The 26,544-nt window shown below is 37.5% G+C and overlaps 1 protein-coding gene across 8 annotated transcripts in view; it reads left to right on the top strand.

Annotated features, from left to right (window-relative positions):
- The window catches only part of EPC2 (enhancer of polycomb homolog 2), a 121,169-nt gene that overhangs the window by 77,699 nt on the left and 16,926 nt on the right, over positions 1-26,544 (top strand). For 7 of the 8 annotated variants that reach the window (XM_036320896.1, XM_036320895.1, XM_036320901.1 and 4 more), the window contains 7 exons: positions 2,536-2,681; positions 7,983-8,189; positions 16,094-16,242; positions 17,032-17,164; positions 19,537-19,728; positions 24,109-24,198; positions 25,339-25,484. In XM_036320896.1, the coding sequence (XP_036176789.1) occupies positions 2,536-2,681; positions 7,983-8,189; positions 16,094-16,242; positions 17,032-17,164; positions 19,537-19,728; positions 24,109-24,198; positions 25,339-25,484 (1,063 nt within the window). The remainder of the gene's footprint in view (positions 1-2,535; positions 2,682-7,982; positions 8,190-16,093; positions 16,243-17,031; positions 17,165-19,536; positions 19,729-24,108; positions 24,199-25,338; positions 25,485-26,544) is intronic. The other variant, XM_036320898.1, reaches the window with a different exon arrangement.

Here is a 26,544-nt window from a genome sequence, read left to right as displayed (position 1 = left end):
TGGCACTTTAGGGGTTTTTTTCTTTATATTTTAAAAATTAATACATACACATGCGTAAAATCCTTTATTTTTAAATCTTAAAGCGCTTTACATTTAAAATAAAGGAACAAAGAGAAATTTAAAATTATCTCCCCTTTCCTTGAACTCCTACTTAAAATTCTGTTACCAATTAGGGTTACCAGTTTTTCTTGTCAATGCAGAAACGATTTTAAGGTTAATGAAAATGAAAATGAAAGTAAAGCCAAATGGGGTTTAGAGGAGCAGGCCAGTCAAGAGAGACAATGGCCCCGAACTCCTGGGTTATATGGTTTAAAAGAGAAATATTCTGGGTGGAGACTTTCATTTGCATTCATGGATGACTGATAGGAACGTTTACATTACTATATTTCTTCTGTGCATCTTACCCATAATGCATACAGAAAACCCCAGGGCAGAGTGTGGGTTAATGTCAAAGCCACAATGCAGATTTTATTATAATTAGTCCAGAACCCTAGTAAGGTCGCCTTGAGGTCATTTTGTTTTCCTCTGAGCTTATGCCAAGAACTGGCTGGTTCCCATCCTGGCCATTGGTGGTCTGCTGGCTGCTGGGCCACCAATAGAGAGGCAGTCTGAAGGCAATGTGGTCTGACTCCTGTTTGGGACCCCAGGGCAGGCCCCACCCCAGCAGCTCATGTCTAACTTCCTACCTAACAATTCCACTTCTACAGGAGAACTACTACCAGTATCCTGTAAAAATATTCTGTGCAACCCTGGCTGGTTTGGCTCAGTTGGTTGGAGTATTTGTTCCTTAAACCTAAAAGTTTTGGGTTCAATTCCTGGGCCAGGGCACATACCTATATTGCAGGTTTTATCCCTGGTTGGGATAAAACAAGCAATGGACTAGAGAAATTAATGATGGTTTGTACATAAACTGAAGCCCTGACATTAAGTGATAGTGACGTATGAAATGAAACCAATTTTTATGAGCATTAAGTAAAAAAAAGTGAAGGTACAGTCCTAGCCGGTGTAGCTCAGTTCATTGGGCATACGATATTCTCTCTCACATCAGTGTTTCTCTTTCCCTTCCCCTCTTGCTAAAATCAATAAGCATATCCCTGGGTGGAGATGCAAAATAATAAAAATAACAAAATATTCTGTGCCTTTATAAGATTATACACACTCATACACTCCTTCCTCTTTTAAAAACATAGCTTAGTACATTATACAATATTCTGTACTTTAAGCTTAAGCCCCCTTCCCCCTAGTATTTTTATTGAGTTTTAGAGAAAGAGAAACATCGATATGAGGAGACATTGATCCCCGCACCAGGATTGAGTCCAAAACCTGGGCATGTGCCTTGACTAGAAATCAAGCCAGCAAGCTTTTGGTCTAAGGACAATGCCCAATGAACTGAGCTACACCGGTTAGGACTGTACCTTCACTTTTTTTTACTTAATGCTCATAAAGATTGGTTTCATTTCATACGTCATTATCACTTAATGTCAGGGCTTCAGTTTATGTACAAACCATCATTTATTTCTCTAGTCCATTGCTTGTTTTATATTTTTTACTTCTCATAGTGTCACATCTAAAACTCTTATTTCTATGTCTTTGTCTCTGTGTAGATTTATCGGATAAATTCCTGCAATAGAAACTAAATGCAAATATCAATTTATAATTTCCTTGTCACAGTGTTTGAGAAGGCGTCCTTCCCCCATACATTCCAAAGTAGTTTATCACCAAGTTTTGGACTGTAGTCTGTCTAATGAGTAAAATATACTACTGTTACTGTATTTGTGCTTATTTAGTCGGGTTTATGATTTCTGAGCTTTTACCTTCTGAGTTTTTACAACATTTTTTTCCCTTGCATTTTCTTATAATATTTTTATGTGTTTTATTTTTTACTATAAAATTTGATGAATATATCATTTGTTGGTATGACTGGCAGGAATCAAACTTAATTTTTTAAAAATATATTTTTATTGATTTTAGAGAGGAAGGGAGAGGGAAAGAGAAATTATGAGAGAGAATCATTGATGCTGCCTCCTGCACGCCCCCCACTGTGGATCAAGCCCACTATCCAGGCATGTGCCCTGACCAGGAATTCAAGTGTGACCTCCTGGTTCAGTAGACACTCAACCATTGAGCCACACTGCCTGGCCAAACTTAATTTTTTAAAGATCATTAGTCTACTGTGCCAGCTCCTCCCCTTTTAAATAATCGGTTTTGTCCTTAATGATTTTAAATGCCATTTTCATTATATTTTGTATTTGAGTTTATTTCTGTATTCTTAATTTTGTTTCATAACTTCTCATTGGGCTACTAAATTAACATGTTGATAAATATGTATCATTTTTGCTATTGCTTTTAGTAAACTTTAAAACATATATGAATTAAAATTTTATATTTTCATTGTTTCCTTTGTCTTTGAAGCCAGTTTATAGATGTCTGCTCATGAGCTTGTCTTTGGTCAATGCTTTATAGTTTAAGAGTATTCTGTTGGTCATATGTAAACAATTTCTCCTGAATTTGAACACTTTTTCTTTTCTTTTCTAGCCTTTAATCTAGACAACGAGCAACCAGATTATGATATGGATTCAGAAGATGAGACCTTATTAAATAGACTTAACAGAAAGATGGAAATTAAGCCTTTGCAATTTGAAATTATGATTGACAGACTTGAAAAAGCCAGTTCTAATCAGGTACTGTACATTGTAAAAATGTCTTTTGTCTTATAATTAATCCAATTAGTAGCTTTATTTTACATTTTCTTTAGATCTAAAAGTATATTGTATTGCGTTTTACTGTCTTTTGAATTTCTTTTCCTCACATCCTAGAATTTCTGTTTATAATATTTCTTGAACTGAATATGAATACTTAAGCATAATTTCTTTTTGTGGGAGTGTAAAGAGTACTGTTCTGACATTTTTATTGTTGGGATATAAAATAATAGTAGTTACAATATTATAATATCTTCTTGATCCTTTTCATAGGGCTATCTTTTTGGTGCTTCAGTAACTAAATTTGCTTGGTTGGGTCTCTAAAACAGACATCTCATACCAAATCTTGCTCAGTTGCTCAGATTTATATTAAGGTACTCTTACTATTTTAAATGTATTTTAGTTTTATTTATTTATATATTAAAATTTTAAGTGAAGGAAAAATTATTCATAAAGTAGTGAATTTTTCTTAGTGAGACAGTCTTTATTTGGTATACAGAATTTAAAATGGTATGGTCTTTCTGGAAAGTAGCATATGTCAAGTATAAAATGTTTATACCTTTTTAGTAATCCTACCTCTAGGAATTATTCTCAAGGACAATAATTAGTGAAAATATCCAAGGTTTTTAAATAGTGATGTTCAGAGTAACTTACAGTCTTTATTGTGGAATATCATACAGCCATTCAAAATTATTAGTTCATTTTATAATTAGCTATTTCAAAACCAGGATACAGAAATGTTTAAATGGAAATGAGTTTTATTTATACCTTTACATTTATACTTGTGCATAGAATAAAGAACAAGAAAGTCCAACAAAATGGCAGCAATGATAATATTTAAGTGATGGACTTATTGGTAATTTTTTATGTTTTCATTCTGTTTTTCTGTTTTCCAGTTTTACTATAATCATGTGTTGCTGTTGGAATTAGATTTTTTTTTGAACTATCTTTTAAAACAATCTTTGATATACCTGTGTGATATATTAATATGCTAATTGTTATTAAAGTAGTAAGAAGTTACAGATATAAATAAACTTTTAAAAATAGTCTTAAAACTTTTCACTAGTTTACTCATGCAAACATTTTCTCAACTCCCAACTTAAGTCTCTTGAATTCCTGAGGCATTACCAGCTTTCAGAACATTACTAAAAACTTTTATATTGTAAAGTGACTTTGCTCATATTTAGCCTTTCTACCAATCTCCCCTCCCCCCATCTTAATGGAAAGTAAAATCTAGTGTACTATCCAAAGAAATACATTGAAAACTGAATTTTTAAGAAAATGTCTGTCTTGTTTTTTTAATTGGAAATGTGTTTTAATTATCAAATTGATATTCATAGTAATTAATGCTCATAATTTTTATAGGATTTTGATCACTGGCATCAGATATAGTTTCAATCTTTCTTTATATACACATTTTCCTAGCAATCTTAGGCTCAATCCATCTTTTGGTATTTCTTCTGTTTTCCATGATTACTCAGAAATTAGTCAAGGTGGCCGAAATTATATCATCAGAAACCTTCACCTCTCTGTTCTTTAATATGCTTTTCTTCAGTCAGTAATATTTTTTAAGTGCTCAGGTGAACGGGAGAGGTGACAAAAGTTCTCACCTTGTGGAGCTTATTTTCTAAGTAGGGACAGGATAAACAAAAAGCGTGTAAATAATACAATTAACTATACACATACATCAATATTATTCTATTTTAGTTCTCTTTGCTCAGTGACAAGCTTCTAGGCTCTAAAGCAACTGGATAGGCTCAAAGCATGATAGTTACCCTCAACTCCAGATAATCCTATATTGTATTCCTTATCTCTCCCGTGACTCAGAACTCAGGAACATATATATATTTTTTTTACTCCTTTCCTTTAGTCTCTTAAGTTTCTAATTCTGATTCTTCCTTGTGTGTATTCCTTGAATATTTCATTTTCAGTTGTTTCTTCTCTCATTTCTTTGCTCTGCCCCCAAATTCTCTGCCAAGAGTCCCTATATTTGACCCTTTCTTTCTTAATAAACTACCACCTATGCCTCTCCTTTTTCTGTCACTGTTAAATTTCCAAAAGATTAACCACCACAATCTATTTCAGTTTATAGAAGTTCTATAAGGTCCACCAGTGAGTGACCTTCTAAATTGCCATCCAAGAGTTTCTTCTCAGCCTGTACCCTACTTAATAGCTCTGTAGTATTGGATGCTGTTGACCTCCACATTTCCTGGTTCTTGCCGTCTTCATCTCCTCTTTCACTGCTCCTCTACATATTATTTTTGCTATTTTCTTCAGTATCTGCCCTCTGAATTTATTATTGTATCTCAAACTACTACTGCAGGCCCTCTTACATAGTGTTCCTGTGACTCTGACCTGCATCTTAACTGCACTAATACCCAGTTCTAGAGTTTTTATATTGTTCTCTTATTGTTTAATTTGTATTTGTGTTATTTTACCTCTTTGGCCATATTGTGAGTTTCTTTAGGCTGTGAATTTATCTTAAAATTTGTTTATCTTCCTCACAAACTATAACCCAATGATTAATTAATTATTGACTACTTATTGTTTAATTGAATAGTTTACTAGTATATATAAAACATTAACGTTTACATGTAATTTATTCATTTGTGTATTTAACATGTGTTCATTGAAATTGCTTGATCATCAGTTTTGTATATAAACAAACTAAATGATCCTCATCCTCATGGAGCTAGTAGCAGTCTAGAAGAAAAGGCCATACAGTAGAATAATTTTTAATCTCCCCATTCTCAAACCCCCAAAGTAAGTAAATCAAACAACTCAGGCCTGTCTTGGAAATAGTAAATTTACCCCAGATGCTTTGCCAGTTAAATACTGTTTTCTACTGCTTTCTAGTAGACAAAATGCTAAGTGGTAGAACTTTTTGCTGAGGTTCAAAAATAGTAGAATTCTGATTTTGTGGGGTTTTAATCATGTGACATAATTTGGGACTACTTTACCCGCAAATAGTTTTTGCCCACTCAGATTGATGCTGTCACCAATGATAATGGTGATAGTGATATTAATTGCCCTAGAATTGCTACAGATAATTTAACAGAATGATTAAAACCAAGATTATTCAATAAAATAAAAAATTTGCTATATAATATAAAAACCAGTTGACTAAGAAAATACAGTTAACACTAGAAAAAATTGTCAGGATGTTCAACTGTAAATTGTATATTGAATTCTTATGACCTGAAATACAAAGAGGGTAATTAACGTGGCAGAAGGAAATTTCTAGCAGGAGCAAGAAAGCATCAGAGGCAGTGTTTTAATCCCCTAATGCCTCTTGCAACAGGATAGTGTTATTTTGATAGTATTGTTATATAAGAAACTTACTACTGCTCTGCTGGTTGACAGAAAGAATTCGATCCTTCTCCCCAGTCTAAGATTAGATTAAGTTTTTTATTTACTGAGTGAATGTTATAAAAATTTATCAGAAGCAGAATGACCAAACAGCTCAAGCACGTGTAGCATAATCACAGCTGTTCCCATGGTCCCCAGAGCACATGAGAGCTGCTAATGATGCTGCGATGCTGTCAGCATGAGGGGGAATTTCATTACATCCACAAAGCTTGATTCTTACTCTGCCACTGTCCTTGTAGACTTTGGAGGCATATATCACCATTCCAGAGAACTTCACCCACAGTAAAAAGGAAAGTCTCCTTTTAAAGTTGATGTTTGGAAATATTGATTCTTTTCATTTGGTCTCATGTTCTAGCCTCTGGCCCTCCACTTTAAAGACCAAATTGCTCAGCTTCTCAGATGCATTTAAGCTAATTCCACTGAGACCTTGAATAAACTAAAGAATGGACACTTAAAGTTTTAATGGACTAGAATACTTGAGTTTACATTGTCAGTGTATTTTCTTCCTGTGGCCAAACTACCTTGGCAGCCAAATTATATAAGAAACCAACTAATGAGCCCTAGTAATTCTGTCATAGGACTGGAAGTCCAAGTGGTCATTACATTATTCCATGAAGTTATACCAATGTAAGTCAGATCATATCAGAAATTTATTTGATGGATCATGCCTTCTTCAGATGACTTCATAAAAGCAACAGATCAGTTCATATGTGGATCTTATAATTTGAGTGAGAAAATTTTGCCTTTCATTTCCAAGTTTTAGGGAAACATTTCTTATGAGATATCAGAGATTTTAAAATTAATCTCTAAAATGATAGAAGTAAAAAAATTGAGATAACATCCTCCAGTGAGGCTTTCCAGCACTAAAACATCCTTCAGTGAGGCTTTCCAGCACTAAAACTCCTCCATGATGTTTTTCTAAAATTCACTGTAAATGGGTATGTGTAACCCCAAGTCCATTCTGCTAACATTGATTGGCCTGATATTATAAGGAAACAGATGTGACCTAGCAAATTTTTACTAACATTAGTTTGAGATTTGTTCTCATTATACTGGCTGCATTGATAAAGGAGTAGATCCCTGAGATACCAATGTCAGAATTCCTAGAGAAACCATCCTAGGACACTGTCATGTAACAGACAGAACGAGTGTTGAGAACAAAGATTCTCTAGTCTATAATTAGCTTGGATAGAGGAATTGCTTTTATCTGTAATTGGTACAAGAAATTCGAAATTATATAGTGTTGAAACTTCTGGAAATGTGCCAAAAATTTGTCCTTTTACAATTTTAAAACAGTCATTATATATTTAGTTGCAATATGTTAGGACATATAAGGTTGGGCAAAAGTAGGTTTACAGTTGTGAATACATGAAACACAGAGTTTAATTCTTGTATTACTATTGTGTTATTTTCCATATGAACAACTGTAAACCTACTTTTGCTACACCCTGTATTTATCTTTTACTTTGGAGAGGGAGAAAAAGAAACCTGTATCTTCTAGTTTCTGTTGATAAATACACAGAAAGAAGTTAGAGTTAGACTATTGAAAATTGGTAGATCCTCAAGTGTGTAGAATTATAGAATATTAGAATTTTGAAGGACCTCAGTTGTCTTCTAGTTCAAGACTTATCTGAGGCATAAATCTATTGTAATCTTCCCAGCTATCATTCATCCAAGCTTCTTAAATATTTTAAGTGGTGGTACTCCCTACCTATCAGGGCAAAATATAAATTTTCAGATAAATCTCCTATTAATAAATCCTTTGTTTGATTGAATTGTGTTTTCTGCCATCGTGATATCTGATCATAATTGTTTTATTTGACATCACATTTTTTACCAAATGTATAATTTTAACTTTTTTGACTTCTCTTTTTCAAGCATTGTAGTTGATTATATGTAATTTTTTAAATTTAGCTTGTAACACTTCAAGAAGCAAAACTGCTGCTAAACGAAGATGATTATCTTATTAAAGCGGTATATGACTACTGGGTGAGAAAACGTAAAAACTGCAGGGGACCATCCCTCATCCCCCAGATAAAACAAGAGAAAAGAGATGGCTCTACTAACAATGACCCTTATGTTGCCTTTCGGAGGAGAACAGAGAAAATGCAAACTCGAAAGGTAATGTGCAAACTGGAATTAATTGAATGTACCTTAATAGTATGTAAGACAAGTATTTTTTCTGCTAACAATTTGAATAATTTTCAATACTTTGAAAATAAAGAGACAATAATGATATTGTTGAACTTTATGTTAGAAATCCCGCTCTTCAGTAGATTCTATTGACCAATTGTGTACAGTGTTTACCTAATCCCATGCCCCTTATAAATCTATTGATCATACCATTTTAGACCTGCAGTTGAAGTGATATGAGGAATTATATGTCTTTATGTACCTTGGATGTTTTGATTTCTTCCGTAAACTATGACAATCTGTACATATCCTTTATTTGGGAAGCCCAAGAACTCACAGTTCCTTTGAAACCATATTCTAATCTTTGCAAGTAAAAAGGGGCTTTACTGCCTCTAGCTACGATACGATCGTGGGAAGTAGGGAAAGATTCATTTTCAAGCCTGTTATGCCAACAGTCAGAGGTAATACAGTGGGATCTTTTTCTCCTTTTCTGAGTTGTCAGGTGTGTCAGATTTCAGATTGATAAACGTGTTCCCAACTGGCAAGTTCATAAGCAGTAGGAGCCAGATTTTTAAGTAAGAGGTCTCATGCTGTGGAATGACATGGTATACAGGAAAGCATTATTTCAGAGGAGTATTCACTACCTTCCTTTTCTCATAATTAACAGTAAGAACCACACATGGTAACACATTCTCTAACATTGGAAAATATTAAGAACATATAAATGTAAAAACCGTAGGGAATTATAATTGGAGGCAAAGCATTTTCTGTGGATTTCTGTTTCTCCTAACATTGAAAGCTTGTCCTCATCAGCTGTTAGTATAACAGCTGGGAAGCTTAACAGCTGCCAGGGATAGTATAGTTTAGGAGAAACTCGCCTACTGGTTAACAAGCAGAGTTATATAACTTTTTCTTGGATTTCCCAAGTGTAGATGCATTCCCTAACCTGAGCTGAGTTTTCAGTTTGGTGTTTTAGTTCTTAATTAAGGAAATCTAAGATATTTTATGAAGATTTAGTGCCTTAGAAAAGACTAGCGTGAGATAAATTTGTAAATATAATAAAACTTATAGATTATTGGGCATGAGGAAGGAAAGGTTTATCTAAATCATTGAAAGATTTGAACTGCCAGTTGCTTTTAAAAAGAAATGTAATTAATTTAGATATATTGCAAAGCATAATCTTTTAGCATTTTCTTGAAGGAAAAGCATAAGAAGTATTTATTGCATTTTAAACAATATTCTAACTGTTGAAATATGTTTTATTCTTAAATAGGTTAAGTTACTATTTTCTAATCAGTATTGAGAATTGCTTGTAATGGTTTCTTGTGTTTATGTGCTTTACCATTGTGTAATAACTAGTCCAGCTTTTTCCTGAACTCTTAATTCCAACCCCTTCTCTTACCTGTGGTGTGGTTTCTTTTCCAGTAGTCTTTTTATTCCTCTCTGTTTTCAGTTGTGGGACAAAAAGACTATTCCCTTTCATGCATGCTGTTGCTGGTAGAAATGTTGAAGTTTCAAAATGAGAAAGTTGGGAAAGCAGTTAACAATGAGTACTCCCACCACCCAACCCCCACCCCAGGTGTTTAAGAGGTGGGCAAGCATTGGGATATGCCAAAATGAATACAGCTAGCAAAGATTCTCTGCTTCCTTCTCTATTGCCACAAAATGCAAAGACTAAAAGTAAAGACTTCTGAAATACTTGCTTGGTACTCTAGAATTTACTTTTAATTCACCAAACTAATATTTAATTTGGAAATATTTAAGTACTTTAGGCCATTCTTAAATGAGGTAGTCTTAAGGCACCAGCAAGTCTAAATGTACTGACTGGGAAATCTTGAATCCCAGTATACATTTAGTATGTTTAACCCCAGAGAAACAACTGTTAGCATCTGTGCCTTCTCTCCTCCCTCTCTGTGGACCAGAAGAAGGAAGACAAACAGGAGAGGGAAGTCTCATGGTAGTGGTTGTCAGTCTGACTGCACATAACAGTCACCTGTGAATTATCCTTGGTTATAAAAAGATCTACAGTTAATTCTAAAGTGAAGCAGTTTGAGAACCATTTCCCCAGAGATTTGGCAGTAGGTCAGAACTATATGTTACTGGAATAGGAAGAAAAGAATCGGCCTTGAACAGAGACACTTGTGAAGAAGAACAGAGGGAATGAGTGGGTTTGAATGTGGGGGGGAGGGCCATCTTAAAAGCATATAGAAAAGGTGTCAGTATGAACTCATGGACTTTAATACAGTGGGGCCTTGACTTACGAGTTTAATTCGTTCCGAGACTGAGCTCATTAAGGAGCTCGTTAACTCAAATTACTCTGTCAACTCAATGCAAAAACTGGGCCGAGAGACAGTTGGTATCTCAAAAAACTCGTTAGTCGGGACACTCGTAAGTCAAGCCCCCACTGTATATTGATGCAGTTAGATATAGCTCTGTGCATGTGTATAGCTCTAATATATATATTAGAGGCCCAGTGCACGAAATTTGTGCATGGAGGAGGGCAGTCCCCTCAGCCCAACATGCACCCTCTCCAATCCGGGACCCCTTGGGGGATATCCGCCTGCCAGTTTAGGCCTGATCGCGGGCTGCTGGCTCCTAATCGCTCGCCTGCCTGGTCGCCCCTAACCGCCCCCTCCCCCCACTGCCGGCCTGATGGCCCCTCCTGCCTCTTCGTGCTGGCCTGATCACCCCTAACTGCCCCCCACCCCCCCGGCCGGCCTGGTCAACCCTAACTGCCCCCCACTGCCGGCCAGGTCGCCCCCAACTGCCCCCACCCTGCCACCCTGGTTGCTCCCCCCCTGCCAGCCTGGTCACCCCTTACTGCCCCCCCCCCCGCCAGCCTGGTCACCCCTTACTGCCCCCCCTGCCAGCCTAATTGCCCCCAACTGCACCCTCCCACCAGCCCCTAACTGACCCCCCCTCCCCGCTGGCCTGGTCGCCTCTTACTGCCCTCCCTGCCGGCCTGGTCACCCCCAACTGCCCCCCCAACCCCCCGCCGGCTGGTCACACCTCATGGCCCCCCTGCCGGCCTGGTTGCTCCACGCAGCCTGCTTGTTCAGTCGTTTGGTTGTCCCTCACTAATCCCCCTGCTGGCCTGGTTGCCCCACGCAGCCTGCTTGTTCAGTCATTTGGTTGTCCCTCACTAACCCACCTGCCGGGCTGGTCGTAGGCAGCCATCTTGTGAGGGTGTGAGGGTTAATTTGCATATTACCTCTTTATTATATGGGATTACATACATATTTCCTAACTCTGTTCTCTGAGAGGGTTTAGAAGCAATGACTCAGTAGCAGTGGGCATGCTTAGCATGTAGATTGAGACTTTAAATCCAGTTTTCATAAAAAGGAACCAGGGCTTCTTAGAAAAATGGTTGATTCCAGGTCTGGGGCTGAGAAAGCATAAAGAGAAGCTTGGAACATTCTTCTCTGCCAGAAAATAAGAATGTGATTAAAATATGTTGGAGCCATGTCAGAAGGAGGACTCCACTGAGTAGAACTAAGAAAGTTTGAGTGTCAGAATAAATAAGAGTAATGGATAAACAATAGAATATAACTAACCTATGAGTCCATCCTAATATATAAAAAGCCAGGGGCCGTCATGACCGAAACAACCGGACGGACGACCGAACAGCAGGCTGCATGGGGCGACCAGGCCGGCAGGGGGGTTAGTGAGGGATGACCAAACTACTGAACAGCAGGCTGTGTGGGGCAACCAGGCCAGCAGGGGGTGCAGTGGGGGTCGATCAGGCCAGTGGAGGGGGCAATTGGGGGTGACCAAGCTGGCAGTGGGGACAGTGAAGGGCAATCAGGCCAGCAGGCAGAAGCAGTTAGGGGCGATCAGGCAGGCAGGCAGATGAGCAGTTAGGAGCCAACGGTCCCGGATTGTGAGAGGGATGTCCGAGGGGTCCCAGATTAGAGAGAATGTAGGCTGGTCTGAGGGAGCCCCCTCCTCCTTTCCCACCCCCTCCATGCATGAATTTCATGCACCAGCCTCTAGTACTGATATAAATGGATGGATGAGTGGATGGTTGGTATACAGACCCATAGATAAGAGAAAGGTACTCTTTTCCTTATAAGAGAATTGCAACTTATAAATGTCAGTGGAATGATTAAATTTGAAAATCACCATTTGGCAACTACCATAGTAATCATGTTTCAGGCAAAAGTTAGAATCAATGGATATAAGACTAGTGGGGGGAGATTTGATGAAAAACAAGATACAGAGTTTTATAGCATACTTTTTAATTAAAAAAAGGAAAAATAGTAATTTAACTAGAGAAACCTGGCAGGCGTCATCGTAATCAAGTGATCAAAGCTAACATCAGCACTAATAGGACAAATAGATATAATTTAACTTGTATTATAACCTTCTTTACTACTGTGATAGTCCCACTAAAAATATATAACCTGAATTTAATTGTGGAAAACCATCAAAGAAACCCAAATTGAGGAACATTCTGTAAAAATAATGGCTTCTACTCTTCAGAAATATCAAGGTCACACCCGACCTGTGTGGCTCTGAGGTTGAACATCAACCCATGAACCAGGAGGTCATGGTTCTGATTCCTGGTCAGGGCACATGCCCAGGTTGTGGGCTCGATCCCCAGTAGAGGATGTGTAGGAGGCAGCCAATCAATGATTCTCTCATCATTGATATTTCTCTCCCTCTCTCTGAAATCAATAAAAACATTTAAATACATGTATATATACTGTATATATGTAAAGGTTATGATCACTGTAGACAATCAGATTAGAGAAACATGTCAACTAAATGCAGTTTTATCCTGAATCAGATCCTAGACAGAAAAAAATATTATTATATTTTAATGAATTTTAATAATAAAAATTACTGTTGTCCCACTTAATGCCCTTTTTAACAAGTTATGTAAATATATAAAAATATAACAATTATATATGTTGCTGTTAAGAACATTAGTAGGACAATTAGATAAATATGAATTAAATCTATAAAATAGATAATAGGAATACATCATGTTAGTTTCCTGATTTTTATAATTGCTGTGATTATATAAGATAGTATTATTTTTAGAATATACACTTTAAACGTGTTTAGGAATAAAGGGGTATTTTATCTTACATTTTTTTCAAAAAAAATCTTTAAAATACTACTGTTAATAAACATGTGTATATGTTTCATAGTTCATTTGGGCTGCTGTAATAAAAATACCGTAGACTGGCTGTGTGGCTTAAACACAAACATATGTTTCCCACAGTTCTGGAGGCTCGGAAGTCCAAGGTCCAGGTACCAATAAATTCAGTGTCTGGTGAGGGCCTGTTTCCTGGTTCATGGATGGGCATCTTGCTGTGCCCAGAGAGCTCTCTGGGGTCTTCTTTATAAGATCATTAATCCATTCCTAAGGACCACACTGATAACCTAATCACCTCCACCTCCAAATACCATCACATTAGGAGATTAGAATTTCAACATAGGAATTTTCAGGGGACACAAACATTCAGTCCATAACAATATGCATATATATAAACATATAACATATGTGCATGTATGTGTATATATAGAGGGTGAGGCAAAACTAGATTTATAGTTGAGTACATGAAACAGAGTTTTTCTTGTTTATTAATTATTGCATTATTTCCACACAAACAGCTGTAAGCCTACTTTTGCCTCACCCTATATACATAGAGAAAAAGATAAAGCAAATATAAAATATTAACATTTTGGAAATCTGGTTGAAGATATATGAGAATTCTTTTTTTTTTTTTCCTATCTCTATTTCTGGAGAATTTTTCAAATTAAATCTTTATTGTTGAAAGTGTTATATATGTTCCTCCTTATCCCCCGTTGACCCCTTCTAGCCTGCCCCCACCACCCACCCCAGGCCTTCACTACCCTATTGTCTGTTATATGAGAATTCTTTATGCTACGTAATTTTTTTGTAAATCAAATTATTTCTCCCCCCCCCCCAAAAAAAAATTTTTTTTTTTTTGTAAATCTGGGGAAAGGAAAAATTAGGAAGGGTAGTTATTTGGGCCCACAGAGAGCAGGAAGTAAATGAGTAAGACAGGGCAGAAGCACATAATTCAAGAGGAACCTAGTGAAGAGGGAGCAATCTTAAAAGATTCTCGTGCTCTTTTGGATATTGTTCAGCTGGCTTGTAGCCTTGTATTATTATTTATTACTAGAGGCTCAGTGCATGAAATTCGTGAAGGGTGTAGTCCCTAGGCCTGGCTGGCGATGGAAGCATGAGCATCTGGCATGGAAGGGCAGGTCACAGCTGACCTCTGGGCCCTGGGCAGCACCTGCGCCCCCTCCACCTGAGTCATCAGGCCTCTGCCCAGCTCCCTCAGCGCCTGGGAGCCTAGCAGCGGCCCCACCCCCTGCTGCCTCTGCCTGTTGCCATCTGTGGGGTGATCAGCAGGGCATTTGGGCCCCGCTTGCACCGCCTTGGCCTGGCGCTGCCTGCTTGCCTCCTCCACCATCCCACCACAGTCCCGCTCTTGTTGGGGCCCATAGGGGCCAGCAGTACCTCCACTGCTGCCTGCTGCCAACGCTGTGTCACCGATGCCTGTCATGTTCTGTGCCGCCTCCCCTGGTGGTCAGCGCACGTCATAACAAGCGGTCGAACTCCCGGCCGAGGGGACAATTTTCATATTAAGCTTTTATTATATAGGATTAGAATCTATTTATCTCTCATTCTTATAAGACTTTAAGCTTTCTGCGGATAGGGGACATGTGCAGTATCCTGCACAGAGTGGACACTTTAATATTTGCTGTTGATAATGTTAATTATTTTTCAATTAGAGAGCATCATTGCTGCCTGTTTAACCCCTCTTTCCTCCAAAAAATTGCTTAAAATCATACGTTAGATTTTGCCTTTTGTCAAACACACAGTACTGAAGGGAAAAAAGATTTTCCTCTTGATGAGATAAGGGATATCTTATTAACATAGTATTTCTTAATGTTTGATATGTGGTACCTTAATGCGACTTAGTTTAGGTTATGTTTTATATGTGCTGATAAACTTTAAAATACAAGAAACTATGCATAAAAGAAAAAGAGAATAAAACTTTGAATCTTTCTCAAGTTTTATTTTCTCTTCTGTAATCCTCCAGCATGAAATTTGGCTTTCTTCAGGTTCTTTTTAATAATCATACTGCATTATTAAGTCAAGGATGGAAACAGTAACTTTTATATACAAAGAGGTGCTGCTAATTATAGCTGAGCCTTCTCTGGTTATTAAACACAACTGTCACTCTAAGTTTGTTCAAATTGTTTCTACACTTCATAGTAAGAACTTAATACTCTGAAACTCATAGTTATTACTAAATCTCTCTTCTACTGTGCAATGAGGTGCCATTACAATGAATCATGATAATCTCATTCCTTGAGAAACATTATATTCCACTTTTAGTTTTATATCTGAGTTGCTGAAGTGAAGCTTTGCTTGTCGTTGTGCATGTTTACATTGTAGTATATTGAACTTTCCAGCCCCCCGTTACAGAGCTGGATGGATGGATAGAGACCCATTTTGGCTATTTTTAGGTAACCTTGATTTGAAGGAACTGTTCTCTCTGTCATTGGAAAACACCTTGCTACAATTTAAATGGACTGCATTTTCTAATACACTAGGTTTTGTTTCAGGCAGATTTTTAAAATTTGGTTACATTGGAATTAGCCCTTCTATGCCATTCCATCTTTTCAACAGCTGGTAACACTTTTTTCTGAATATTAATTGAGATATTTGTTTAAACTTACATTTTCAGAGCTAGATAGGTTTTTTATGTGGTTGTTGGATGACTTTTTAACTTTTACATTTAACATTTTGACTTTATAGAATGGATTTGTTGGATGAAACTAGAAATGTGGATAACTGGATTAATTGTTTATTCTTTTTAAATTGTCTTTATTTTCAATAGAATCGTAAGAATGATGAAGCCTCTTATGAAAAGATGTTGAAACTGAGACGAGAGTTTAGTAGAGCCATAACAATTTTGGAAATGATTAAGAGAAGAGAGAAAACAAAACGAGAATTATTGCACTTAACCTTAGAAGTTGTGGAGAAAAGGTAACATTGCTAAAATTACATACTAGTGGCAGCTTTAGCCAACTTATGGGCAATATAACCAGATGAGAGAGAGCGAGAGAGATTTTGTTGTTGTTAAATTTAAGACAGTTGAAATTGATACTCTAACAAAATCTTTTTTCTTTTTTTTCTTTTTTTTGAAGAATTGTGGTTGCTACTTGTTTGTTTTTAAGCAGATTGTTAAAATTTGGAGTACAAATTTTGGGGTATTTTTGTGTATAGTATAGATCCTCTAATACACCTGATTTTTTGTTCTTGTTTTTGCAGAATCATTGAATTGTATTTACAAAAGAACCTAGAGATCATTTTGTCTAATTCTCTGTATTAAAGTTTCTATTAAACAAAATTTGAGGGAAATTAATGTTTTATTTATTGTATTTTTGATTAAATAGAAATATTTTTTAATGCATTTTGGAAATGTATTCTCTAATTTATTAGTAATTTTCCTGCATAATTATACTATCCCTAAACCTAACAGAATTTTATGTATTTTCTGAAGTTATCATTTCCCAGTGCTTCAAAATATAAAATATACAAGAAATTCGTCTTATGTATACGTAAGAGATTTTTTGTTTGGGGGTTGTTGTTTTGTTGTTCATTTGTTTTAGTTACTAAATCCCAATTATGAGCTTCTTTATTCATGCAAATTTTAAGAATCTTGATTAATTGTTGGCTCTGTTTGATTAGTTGTGTTCCAATTAATTGAGGTATCATTGGTTTTTCTTCATTTTTAAAATGTGCAACTTTTTTATATTTTGTTACCTTTTCAAGATATCATTTGGGAGACTATGGTGGTGAAATCCTTAATGAAGTGAAAATCAGTAGATCAGAAAAAGAGTTATATGCCACTCCAGCAACTCTTCATAATGGAAACCATCACAAAGTCCAAGAATGTAAAACTAAGGTGAATATCCTCTGGAGAGAAGCATGTATGGTAATATGATTTCACAGTTATTGGTTTCTGCAGTCATCTTATAGTTTGGTTAAAGAGAGTAATTAACATGTATTTAGTTCTTACTATTTGCCAACACTTTGCTGGGAATTTTACATACATATGACTTATTAATTCTTATAACAAGCCTTTGAGATAGATTTTACTTCTGTGTGACTTCCAGATCAAATAGCTAATGAGTGGCAGATTCAAGATTTGAATCTAGATCGTAACCAAGGATGATGTGCTTTCTACTATGCAAGCTGCTTCTGTAGAGAATAAGGTTAAAGTTTAGTTATTACCTTTAGCCTTAGCAAATCCTGCATCAAACTTACTGGCAGGCATCAAAATCTAAAACTAAAGCATTCTTTATTGAGACTATTGAAAGTTATTCTTGTTGTCATCATCTTTGCCAGAACCAGCAATTATCAGTTGCTATCTATACTTCATGATTTGAAAATGTCCTCTAACTTCTAGACTACAATTTTTTCCTAGTAATCACAGTTTCTTAGACTAAAGAATTATATTTATTCATTATTCTCTTGGCACATTGATTAAAATATTCAATTATATTTATTCAGTATTCACTTGGTACATTGATTAAGTATTCAATAGATAATACAAAAATTAGTCAGATCTTTAATTTTAGGAGCATAGATTTAAATAAGGAACAAGTATTAACTGAAGCATTAGACGATAAATCTTTACTGTGTAGCAAGATTTAAAAGCAACTTAGGGTATTTGTGGAAAATTCATCTTTTAAAAAATGTACACAATCCTCATTTTTCATGGGTTCATTCTTAAAGGTCAAGGAAGAATGTGGAGCAGGAAAACTCAACTTCTTTACTCCTTTACTCAACTCATGTCGGTTCAAACACCAAAGTTCTTTCTTATTAATCACAGGCATCTAGCCCACTTACCTCATACCCCTTAAATCACATTTGCCTCTATAACCAGCCAAAATGTTATCAATGCAAAAAATGTCATTTTCTAAGTTATTTTTTAAATCCATTTTATATAGATCAATGCTTTTCCTAGGTATGTAATTGGCAGGCATAAAATCTGAAAATCTCAGCCCCAAATAAATGACAGAATTAGTCTTTATTATATATTGATTCTTACTAAGAATAAACACTCAGCCTATTTAAATCCTACTTTTAGATACATGGTTGCATCCATAGTTGTTCTACAATATAACAAAGTTAACTGTATTTACTTTGTCACATATCCCACCTTAAAATATAGGTAGTTTCTAAGAAGTTGGATTTTCTTTTTGGTGGTGTAACTGTACCCATTGTATGAAACAATTTATATCTCACTAGATAATTTGGCATTTAAACAACATTTTCATTGTGTGTACCATTTTGACCCTAAAGTAGTTTTAACACTTTTCATATTGCTTGTACTTTGGTGCTCAGGACAGTCCTTTTCAAACTTTTTTTTTTTTTTTAATATATTTTAATTTTTTTTACAGAGAGGAAGGGAGAGGGATAGAGAGTTAGAAACATCGATGAGAGAGAAACATCGATCAGCTGCCTCCTGCACACCCCCTACTAGGGATGTGCCCACAACCAAGGTACATGCCCCTGACCGGAATTGAACCTGGGACCCTTCAGTCCCCAGGCCTATGCTCTATCCACTGAGCCAAACTGGTCAGGGCCCTTTTCAAACTTTTTTAAGTGATAGGTCCCTTTTATTTAAAAGAGTGCCAGTATGTTAAAACAGAAACAGCTGCTCTGTTGAGGAGAGGTGGGGGCTGGAAACCCACCCCATCAGCCTGCCTTTTGCCATATGGCCTCTGAAGTACCAACAGAACTCTGTGGAATTTGAGAATGGTTTGATTATTGTTCAGTTGAGGCAGTAATTATACATTCTAAAATGTGACTTTTTTTCTAGGTAATAAGCTATTTCCCCTAAAAAAAAAAAATTGAGTTTTTTAAAGTTGGAAATAAGTAGAAATAAGTTAATGAATTCATAATCAAGTTTTAAAATAAAAATAGTAATTAATTTTCATCATTAGTACAGTGATAAAACTAAAATTAAATGTAAGTACTTTGTAAATGCTGGATTGCAATAGAGCAATTTTTTAAAATCACTAACATCTTAGTTTAAGTATTAATAACAATAAATAAAGCAAATTTAAGTACCATAATTATTTTTACCATAACTTATAGACAGTAAGAAATTTTTTAATTTATGATTACATAATTTTTGCATAATAAAAGCAGTAAATAAAATCACCTCTGGGGTAAAAAATGTATGTTTTTCAAAGAGCAGTATAGTTTTCATGATTTCTAAAATGATTTTCATTTCTTCCTTTGGGGGGAAAATCGTCATGTTAACAGCACCCTCATCATTTGTCTTTGAAAGAAGAGGCTTCTGATGTGGTTCGTCAAAAGAAGAAGTACCCAAAGAAGCCTAAAGCAGAGGCTTTGATAACATCTCAGCAACCCACTCCTGAGACATTGCCTGTGATCAATAAGAGTGACATTAAGCAATATGACTTTCACAGCTCAGATGAAGATGAATTTCCACAGGTGCTTGTTTTAAAACTATTTTAAAAACATTTCCTTCTAGTCTTTTATATTGCTATATTTTAAAACATAATTGACATCTTAGAGTTTTGATTCTTGCTCTCTTCACCTAATGGTATAGCATAAATATTTTCCACATTATTTATATAGCCATTGAAATGGTTTTTATTTTTTGTTATTTTCCATCAGTAGGATAAAATTTATTATGGAGAACTTGGGTGGTTTTCCATTTTCCATTTTAAAAAAATGAGCATCTCTATCTTTTCTCTCTATTTAAAATAGATTATTAGAAATGAAATTACTGAACCAAAGATTATTAATATTTTAAGACATTTAATACATAGTCCTATCTAATAAAGCAGGAATATGCTAACTGACCATCATGCCATCACAAAGATGGTGGCATTCACAGCCAATAAGGAGGGAATATGCTAATTGACTGTCCAGCCCTCAAAGATGGTGGCACCCACAGCCAATAAGGAGGGATTATGCTAATTGACTCCCACTCTCTCAAAGATGGCAGCGTCCATGCTACAAGATAGCTGGCAGTTGTGGGCGATCAGGCCTGCAGGGGAGGGCAATTGGGGGCGACCGGGACGGCAGGGGAGCAGTTAGGCGTCGATCAGGCTGGCAGGGGAGTGGTTAGGGGGTGATCAAGCTGGCGGGCAAAAGCAGTTAGGGGCAATCAGGCAGGCAGGCAGGCGAGTGGTTGGGAGCCAGCAGTCCCATATTGTGAGAGGGATGTCCGAGATTGGAGAGGGTGCAGGCTGGGCTGAGGGACACCACCACCACCCCAGTGCATGAATTTTGTGCACTGGGCCTCTAGGTATAAATATTCACCAACAGTAATTCCCTTTTTACCAGCATTAAGGTTTATAGCTTTTAATGTTAATTTTGCTAATTTGTTTAGCAGTAACTATTTGATTATAAAGATGATTTAGAAGAACTGATTCAAGTTTTAACTTGTAAAGGTAATTCTCTGGTTTATACTGCAACAATTTTATAGAAAAAAAATGTTTGCAATTAAAATCTCAATTTTACTTTCATAAGTGCTATTTTTAAAATAAGACGTTGCCCTGGCCAGTTTTGATCAATGGTTAGAGCATCAACCCTTAGACCAAAGGGTTGTAGGTTCCATTTCCAGTCAAGAGCACATACCTTGGTTGCAGGTTCCCCAGCCCTGGTAGCAACCAATCAATGTTTCCTGCTCTCTCTCTCCCCCTCTTCCCTCCCTTTCATCTTTCTCTTCTCTCTCCCTTCCACTCTCTAAAGCATTTTAATATTTTTTATTGATTTCCTAGAGCAAGAAAGAGAGAGAGATTGAAACATCAATGATGAGAATCATTGATCGGCTGCCTCCAAGCCCATAACCCAGGCATGTTCCCTTGATGGGAATCGAACCAGGGACCCTTCAATCCCCAGGCCGACACTCTATCCACTGAGGCAAACCAGCCAGGGCCCCCTTCCACTCTCTAGAAATCAATGGAAAAAATATCCTCAGGTGAGGATTTAAAAAAAGATCTTTATTTTATATAGTTAAAGTTCAATTTTTAAAAAATTGTTTAGCACCTGGTCTAGCAATATCCTCTTTCTTTTTCTTTTCTATATGGTATGGGCAACCTAAAGAGAATACAGTAACAAACAAGCGTTCTCATATTTTAACATTGTAACTTATTTGCTTTAAAAGAAATTTAAATACAATACAAATTAAAAAACACTGTCACAGATATATTTGGAAGCAAGACTGTTTATAAAACCCTTTATTGTAACTATTTAAGAATCTAGAGTTTATATAAAACTAGAGGCCGGGTGCATGAAATGTGTGCATGGGTAGGATCCCTAGGCCTGGCCGGCAATCAGGGCCCATCTGTGGGGTGACTGGTGGGGCGATGGGTGGCCCCCGCTGGCACCTGTTTTGGCCAGCCTGGTGCTGCCCACTTGCTGGCCCCACCCCCCGCTTCCATAGCTGGTCACCTCCCTCTGCGAGGTAATCAGAGGGGCCCCCCTGGCACCCGCCTTGGCTAGCCTGGCACCACCTGCTCACCGGCCCCGCCCCCTGCCGCTCTGCCAGTTGCCTCCCTCTGCAGGGCAACTGGTGGGGCAATCGCGGGGTCCCCGCTGGTACCTGCCTTGGCTGGCCTGGGGCCTGCGGGCTGGGGGCAGCTCCTGCATTGAGTGTCTGCCCCCTGGTGGTCAGTGCATGTCATAGCGACCGGTTGTTCTGCCTGTTATTCTGCTGTTTGGTCAATTTGCATATTAGTCTTTTTTTTTTTTTTAATATATTTTATTGATTTTTTACAGAGAGGAAGGGAGAGAGATAGAGAGTTAGAAACATCGATGAGAGAGAAACATCGATCAGCTGCCTCCTGCACATCTCCTACTGGATGTGCCCGCAACCCAGGTACATGCCCTTGACCGGAATCGAACCTGGGACCCTTCAGTCCGCAAGCCGACGCTCTATCCACTGAGCCAAACCGGTTTCAGCTGCATATTAGTCTTTTACTATATAAGATATTTACTTTGGCTATATAATATTTTTTACTCTTTTGTCACTGATTTAGTTTTTTACCCTAGATGATATATTAGCATTATACATATTGTAACCAGTGCACTAAGATGTGTTTAATTTAGTATACTCTTGAAAAGCACTTAATGAAATAATTTATTACTTTTGTCAGAGGATCATCCAGTTAGACTTAGGCAGGGCTTTGAATAGCCATGAAACATTAATTAAATGACCATTTTGAAAGAATGAGGGAAGTAATGTCTTAACAAATAGTAGGTTTCCAGATAGAAAATGTAGGGAAGGGCTGAAGGTAGAGAAAACAGCATATTAGAGAGCACTGTTTTCAATTTGGCATTGCTGGAGCATAAAACACAAAAGGGAAGAAAGAATGAACAGAATGGTGCCTGGAGTGCTACCCAGATAGCAAATGGTCTCTGTCTATCTTATACATATTGGGAAATTATTGAAGAATTTTAAATCAGAATATGACAGATATAGATATATATTGGCCTTATACTGATGGTACTTATGAGAACCTATAATGTTTTGCTATACAGTCCCTTTAAGAATGATACTATGGGCCCTGGCTGGCTTGGCTCGGTGGATAGAGCGTTGGCCTGTGGACTGAGGGGTACCAGGTTCTATTCTGGTCAAGGGCACATGCCTGGGTTGTGGGCTTTATCCCCAGTGGGGGACGTGCAGGAGGCAGCTGATCAATGATTCTCTCTCATCATTGATATTTCTATCTCTCCTTCTCCCTTCCTCTCAATCAATCAATCAATCAATCAATAAATGAATAAATAGAATGATACTATGGGATACTATGACCTATAGAAACTTTTCCCTTATTGCTAGTATCAGTCTGTTCATCCAGATAATAGGGCACACTTAACACACTAGTCATATATTCCTCAAACATTAAGGTATCTTCATATCTGTTCAAATTCTCATGTTTATTCACATAGTCCGCAGCTCCCATAACCACATGAAAATTGTATTTTGAAACTTTGAGGTTCCTCTGAGTCCTTGTACAAGGTCTTTTGACAACCCTCAAACATTTTTATAATGGTATCCCCATATTGCTAAAGTAAGTATTTACCTACAGTTGGACATCATTCAGTGAGGCAACTATTTAGAATGTAGCTCTTACAAAATCAGGATTTTATTGGTTAAAAAAAAAAAAATCAATAAAGTAATCATGCTTTTTCTTTGTCCAATAAACAAGGAAAAAAGGAAGACTTAAGAGAACAAACATTTTAACCAGACTTACCCACTGGTTCACAGCAGAGCAGAAATAAAACTCCTGTGTCGTCTTGATCGTGCTTCTGGTTTTTCTAAAGTGGCTATCTCTTCCTATAGCTCAGACTAAATCCTGAAGTCCACACCTGGGGAATGATGGTTGGGAGGAAGGGGTGGTATGCTTTATGCAAAGAATTTCTAAGACTGTGATACTTTCTGTGTGCATTTTAGAAGATGTAGATGATTGGCAAAGGAAACAAAGTATAAAACTCACATTTGGGATTTCCTTTCAAGTTTCAGGTTTGGGGCTTTGTTCTGCAGGAAGAAGAATCTGCCCTAGCTTTCTATTTCTGTATCCTCCATAGGGCTGGTAGAGATATATTGTAACCTCAAACAAATGCCTTTCTCCCCTGGATGACCCTACTCAGTGGTAATTACCACAGTTTGGAAATAAATGTGGTGAAAACGTTTTTCATCTCAAAATAGGAAGAGAGGGATTTGTAAGGTTCAAAAATTTGCAAGTTAACATAGGAGTGATTTGTTGTTTATGATCAGATTCTAATTTTAGATCATTACAAAGATTTATCTATTGACTTTTGATAACTCCTAAGTAGAATGCCTCATTCCTCATTTTTCAGGTACCGTCCCCAGTATCAGAACCTGAAGAAGAAAATGATCCTGATGGTCCCTGTGCTTTCAGGAGGCGAGCAGGATGCCAGTATTATGCTGTAAGAACTTTATTTTCTGTGATGTGATGTTTTTGTGAACTGGAATTAACAGATAACTCTTGTCAAGGTGACTTAGTCTTGATCCAGAAATTGGAAATCCTTCAGCATTTTTTATTTAATACCCCCTGTGCAGATACTAGTAAAAGATGCTTAAAGGTACTGAGTTCTTTCAAAGGATATCAGAATTCTTCACTTGGAAATTGATGACTCATATTTTAGAAATCTAGTCTCACTTTGGACTTTTAAGTGTAGCTATAGCTCAGCAGTTAATGAAAACTACTCAGTGTCATTGCTATAGTTAGGTAAGCCCAGAATATCCAATTGAACCTTTGATGACTGCCAAGTATGTATGCCCATTTTGTGCATACATATCCAGTAAGTATCAAAAATAAAGGACCATTTTTAAACTTTCCTATGGCAGTATTTTATCTGGTCATTATATGTATAACTTTTTGACACACTTAGAAATTACTCTGTGCTTATTAAGTCAAGTTTTGGTGTAGCATTATATCAAAGAATGGCCCTCACTCCCAAATGTTTGGGTTTTCAGATAAGGTATAACTATATAGTTATGAGCATGCCTTTCATATATGGCTTGTGGACACCTTTTGTCATACAGCTTTTTCAGGGTGTGTGTGTGTTTAATGTAGAAGTGTAGGGAGTTGTTTACAAATTATACTAATTAGAGAAGAGGAAAATTATTAAAGGGGCAGAAGTGCTAAGACACAAAAAAATAGAGTAATAAAGGGGATGAGAAGGTAAACAAATGGACTATATGTTCTTAAAAGTAAAGAGAAAGTGTCAACTTGACCCATGCATGCTTAAAAAGTGTAATTTGGGGTCCAAAAAATTTCTTCTGGTTTATCTCAATAGAACGCTTATTACTAACTTCACTATCTTTACTTTTTTACATAAATGTTAAAAGCCATGTTATTCTTTAAAGATACATTTCTTTTCAAAATACACCTTAAATGTGTTTATATTTATAAACTAAATTCAGTTTGAATTTTTAAATTCCTGAATATCTAAATTTAATTGTTTTCTTAATGCTATAGTTACTTTATTTTTATCATGATTTAGCTTTTTTTCATATCAGATTTATTCCATGAGTTTTAATTTTTTTTTTTTTTTTCTTTGCAGCCTCGTTTGGACCAAGTTAACCATTCATTTGAAAATTCAGAATTGGCAGATCTGGCTAAGTTGAGATATAGGCATTGCCTTACAACACTCACAGTCCCAAGAAGATGTATAGGATTTGCGAGGAGGCGAATTGGCAGAGGTGGAAGGTAAACTATTTGTTTTGACCTGGATTTAGTTTACAAGATAGACGGAAAGTTATAGGAAAACTAGAGGCCCGGTGCACAAAAATGTGTGCACTGGGGTGGGGGGGGTGCCTTAGCCCGGCCTGTGCCCTCTCGCAGTCTGGGACCCCTTGGGGGATGACCACCTGCTGGCTTAGAACCACTCCCTGGGGAATTGGGCCTAAGCTGGCCGTCAGACATCCCTCTGGCAGCCCGGGAGCCCTCGGAGGATGTCCACTTGCCAGCGGGGAGCAGGCCTAAGCTGCAGTCGGACATCCTTAGCGCTGCTGAGGAGGCGGGAGAGCCTCCTGCCACGACCGCTGTGCTGGCAGCCGTCAGCCTGGCTTGTGGCTGAGCAGAGGTCCCCCTGTGGGAGTGCACTGACCACCAGGGGGCAGCTCCTGCATTGAGCATCTGCCCCCTGGTGGTCAGTGTGTGTCATAGTGACCAGTCATTCCCAGTCATTCTGCTGTTAGGGTCAGTTTGCATATTACCCTTTTATTATATAGGATAGAGGCCTGGTGCACGGGTAGGGGCTGGCTGGTTTGCCCTGAAGGGTGTCCTGGATCAGGGTGGGGGTCCCGCTGGGTTGCCTGGCCAGTCTGGGTGAGGGGCTGAGGGCCGTTTTCAGGCTGGCCACACCCCCTTCAGGGTGGAGGGTCCTGCTGGAGTGCCTGGCCAGTCTGGGTGAGGGGCTGATGGCTGTTTGCAGGCTGGCCACGGCCCCCAGCCACCCAGGCTCCCAGTGAAGGCTGGCTGGAAGTAGGTATCTGGGATTTAGTTATCTTCTATAATTGAAACTATTGCCTTGAGTGGAGGACACAGCCGGCCAGGGCAGGCTGGAAGCTTGGCTTCCTCCATCGCCGGGGCAACCAAGCCTCCTGCTTACTCCAGCTCCCTGGCTGCCGGCCGCCATCTTGGTTGGGTTAATTTGCATATAGCTGCTCTGATTGGCTGGTGGGCGTGGCTTGGCATAGCAGAGGTGCAATCAATTTGCATGTTTCTCTTTTATTAGATTAGATGTTAAGTTCTTCCAGATAATATT

Source organism: Myotis myotis, unplaced genomic scaffold (assembly GCF_014108235.1).
Source record: "Myotis myotis isolate mMyoMyo1 unplaced genomic scaffold, mMyoMyo1.p scaffold_m19_p_8, whole genome shotgun sequence".
Taxonomy (NCBI): Eukaryota; Metazoa; Chordata; class Mammalia; order Chiroptera; family Vespertilionidae; genus Myotis; species Myotis myotis.
The sequence above is the reverse complement of the archived record's forward strand: the minus strand, read 5'-3'. Positions and strand labels throughout refer to the sequence as shown.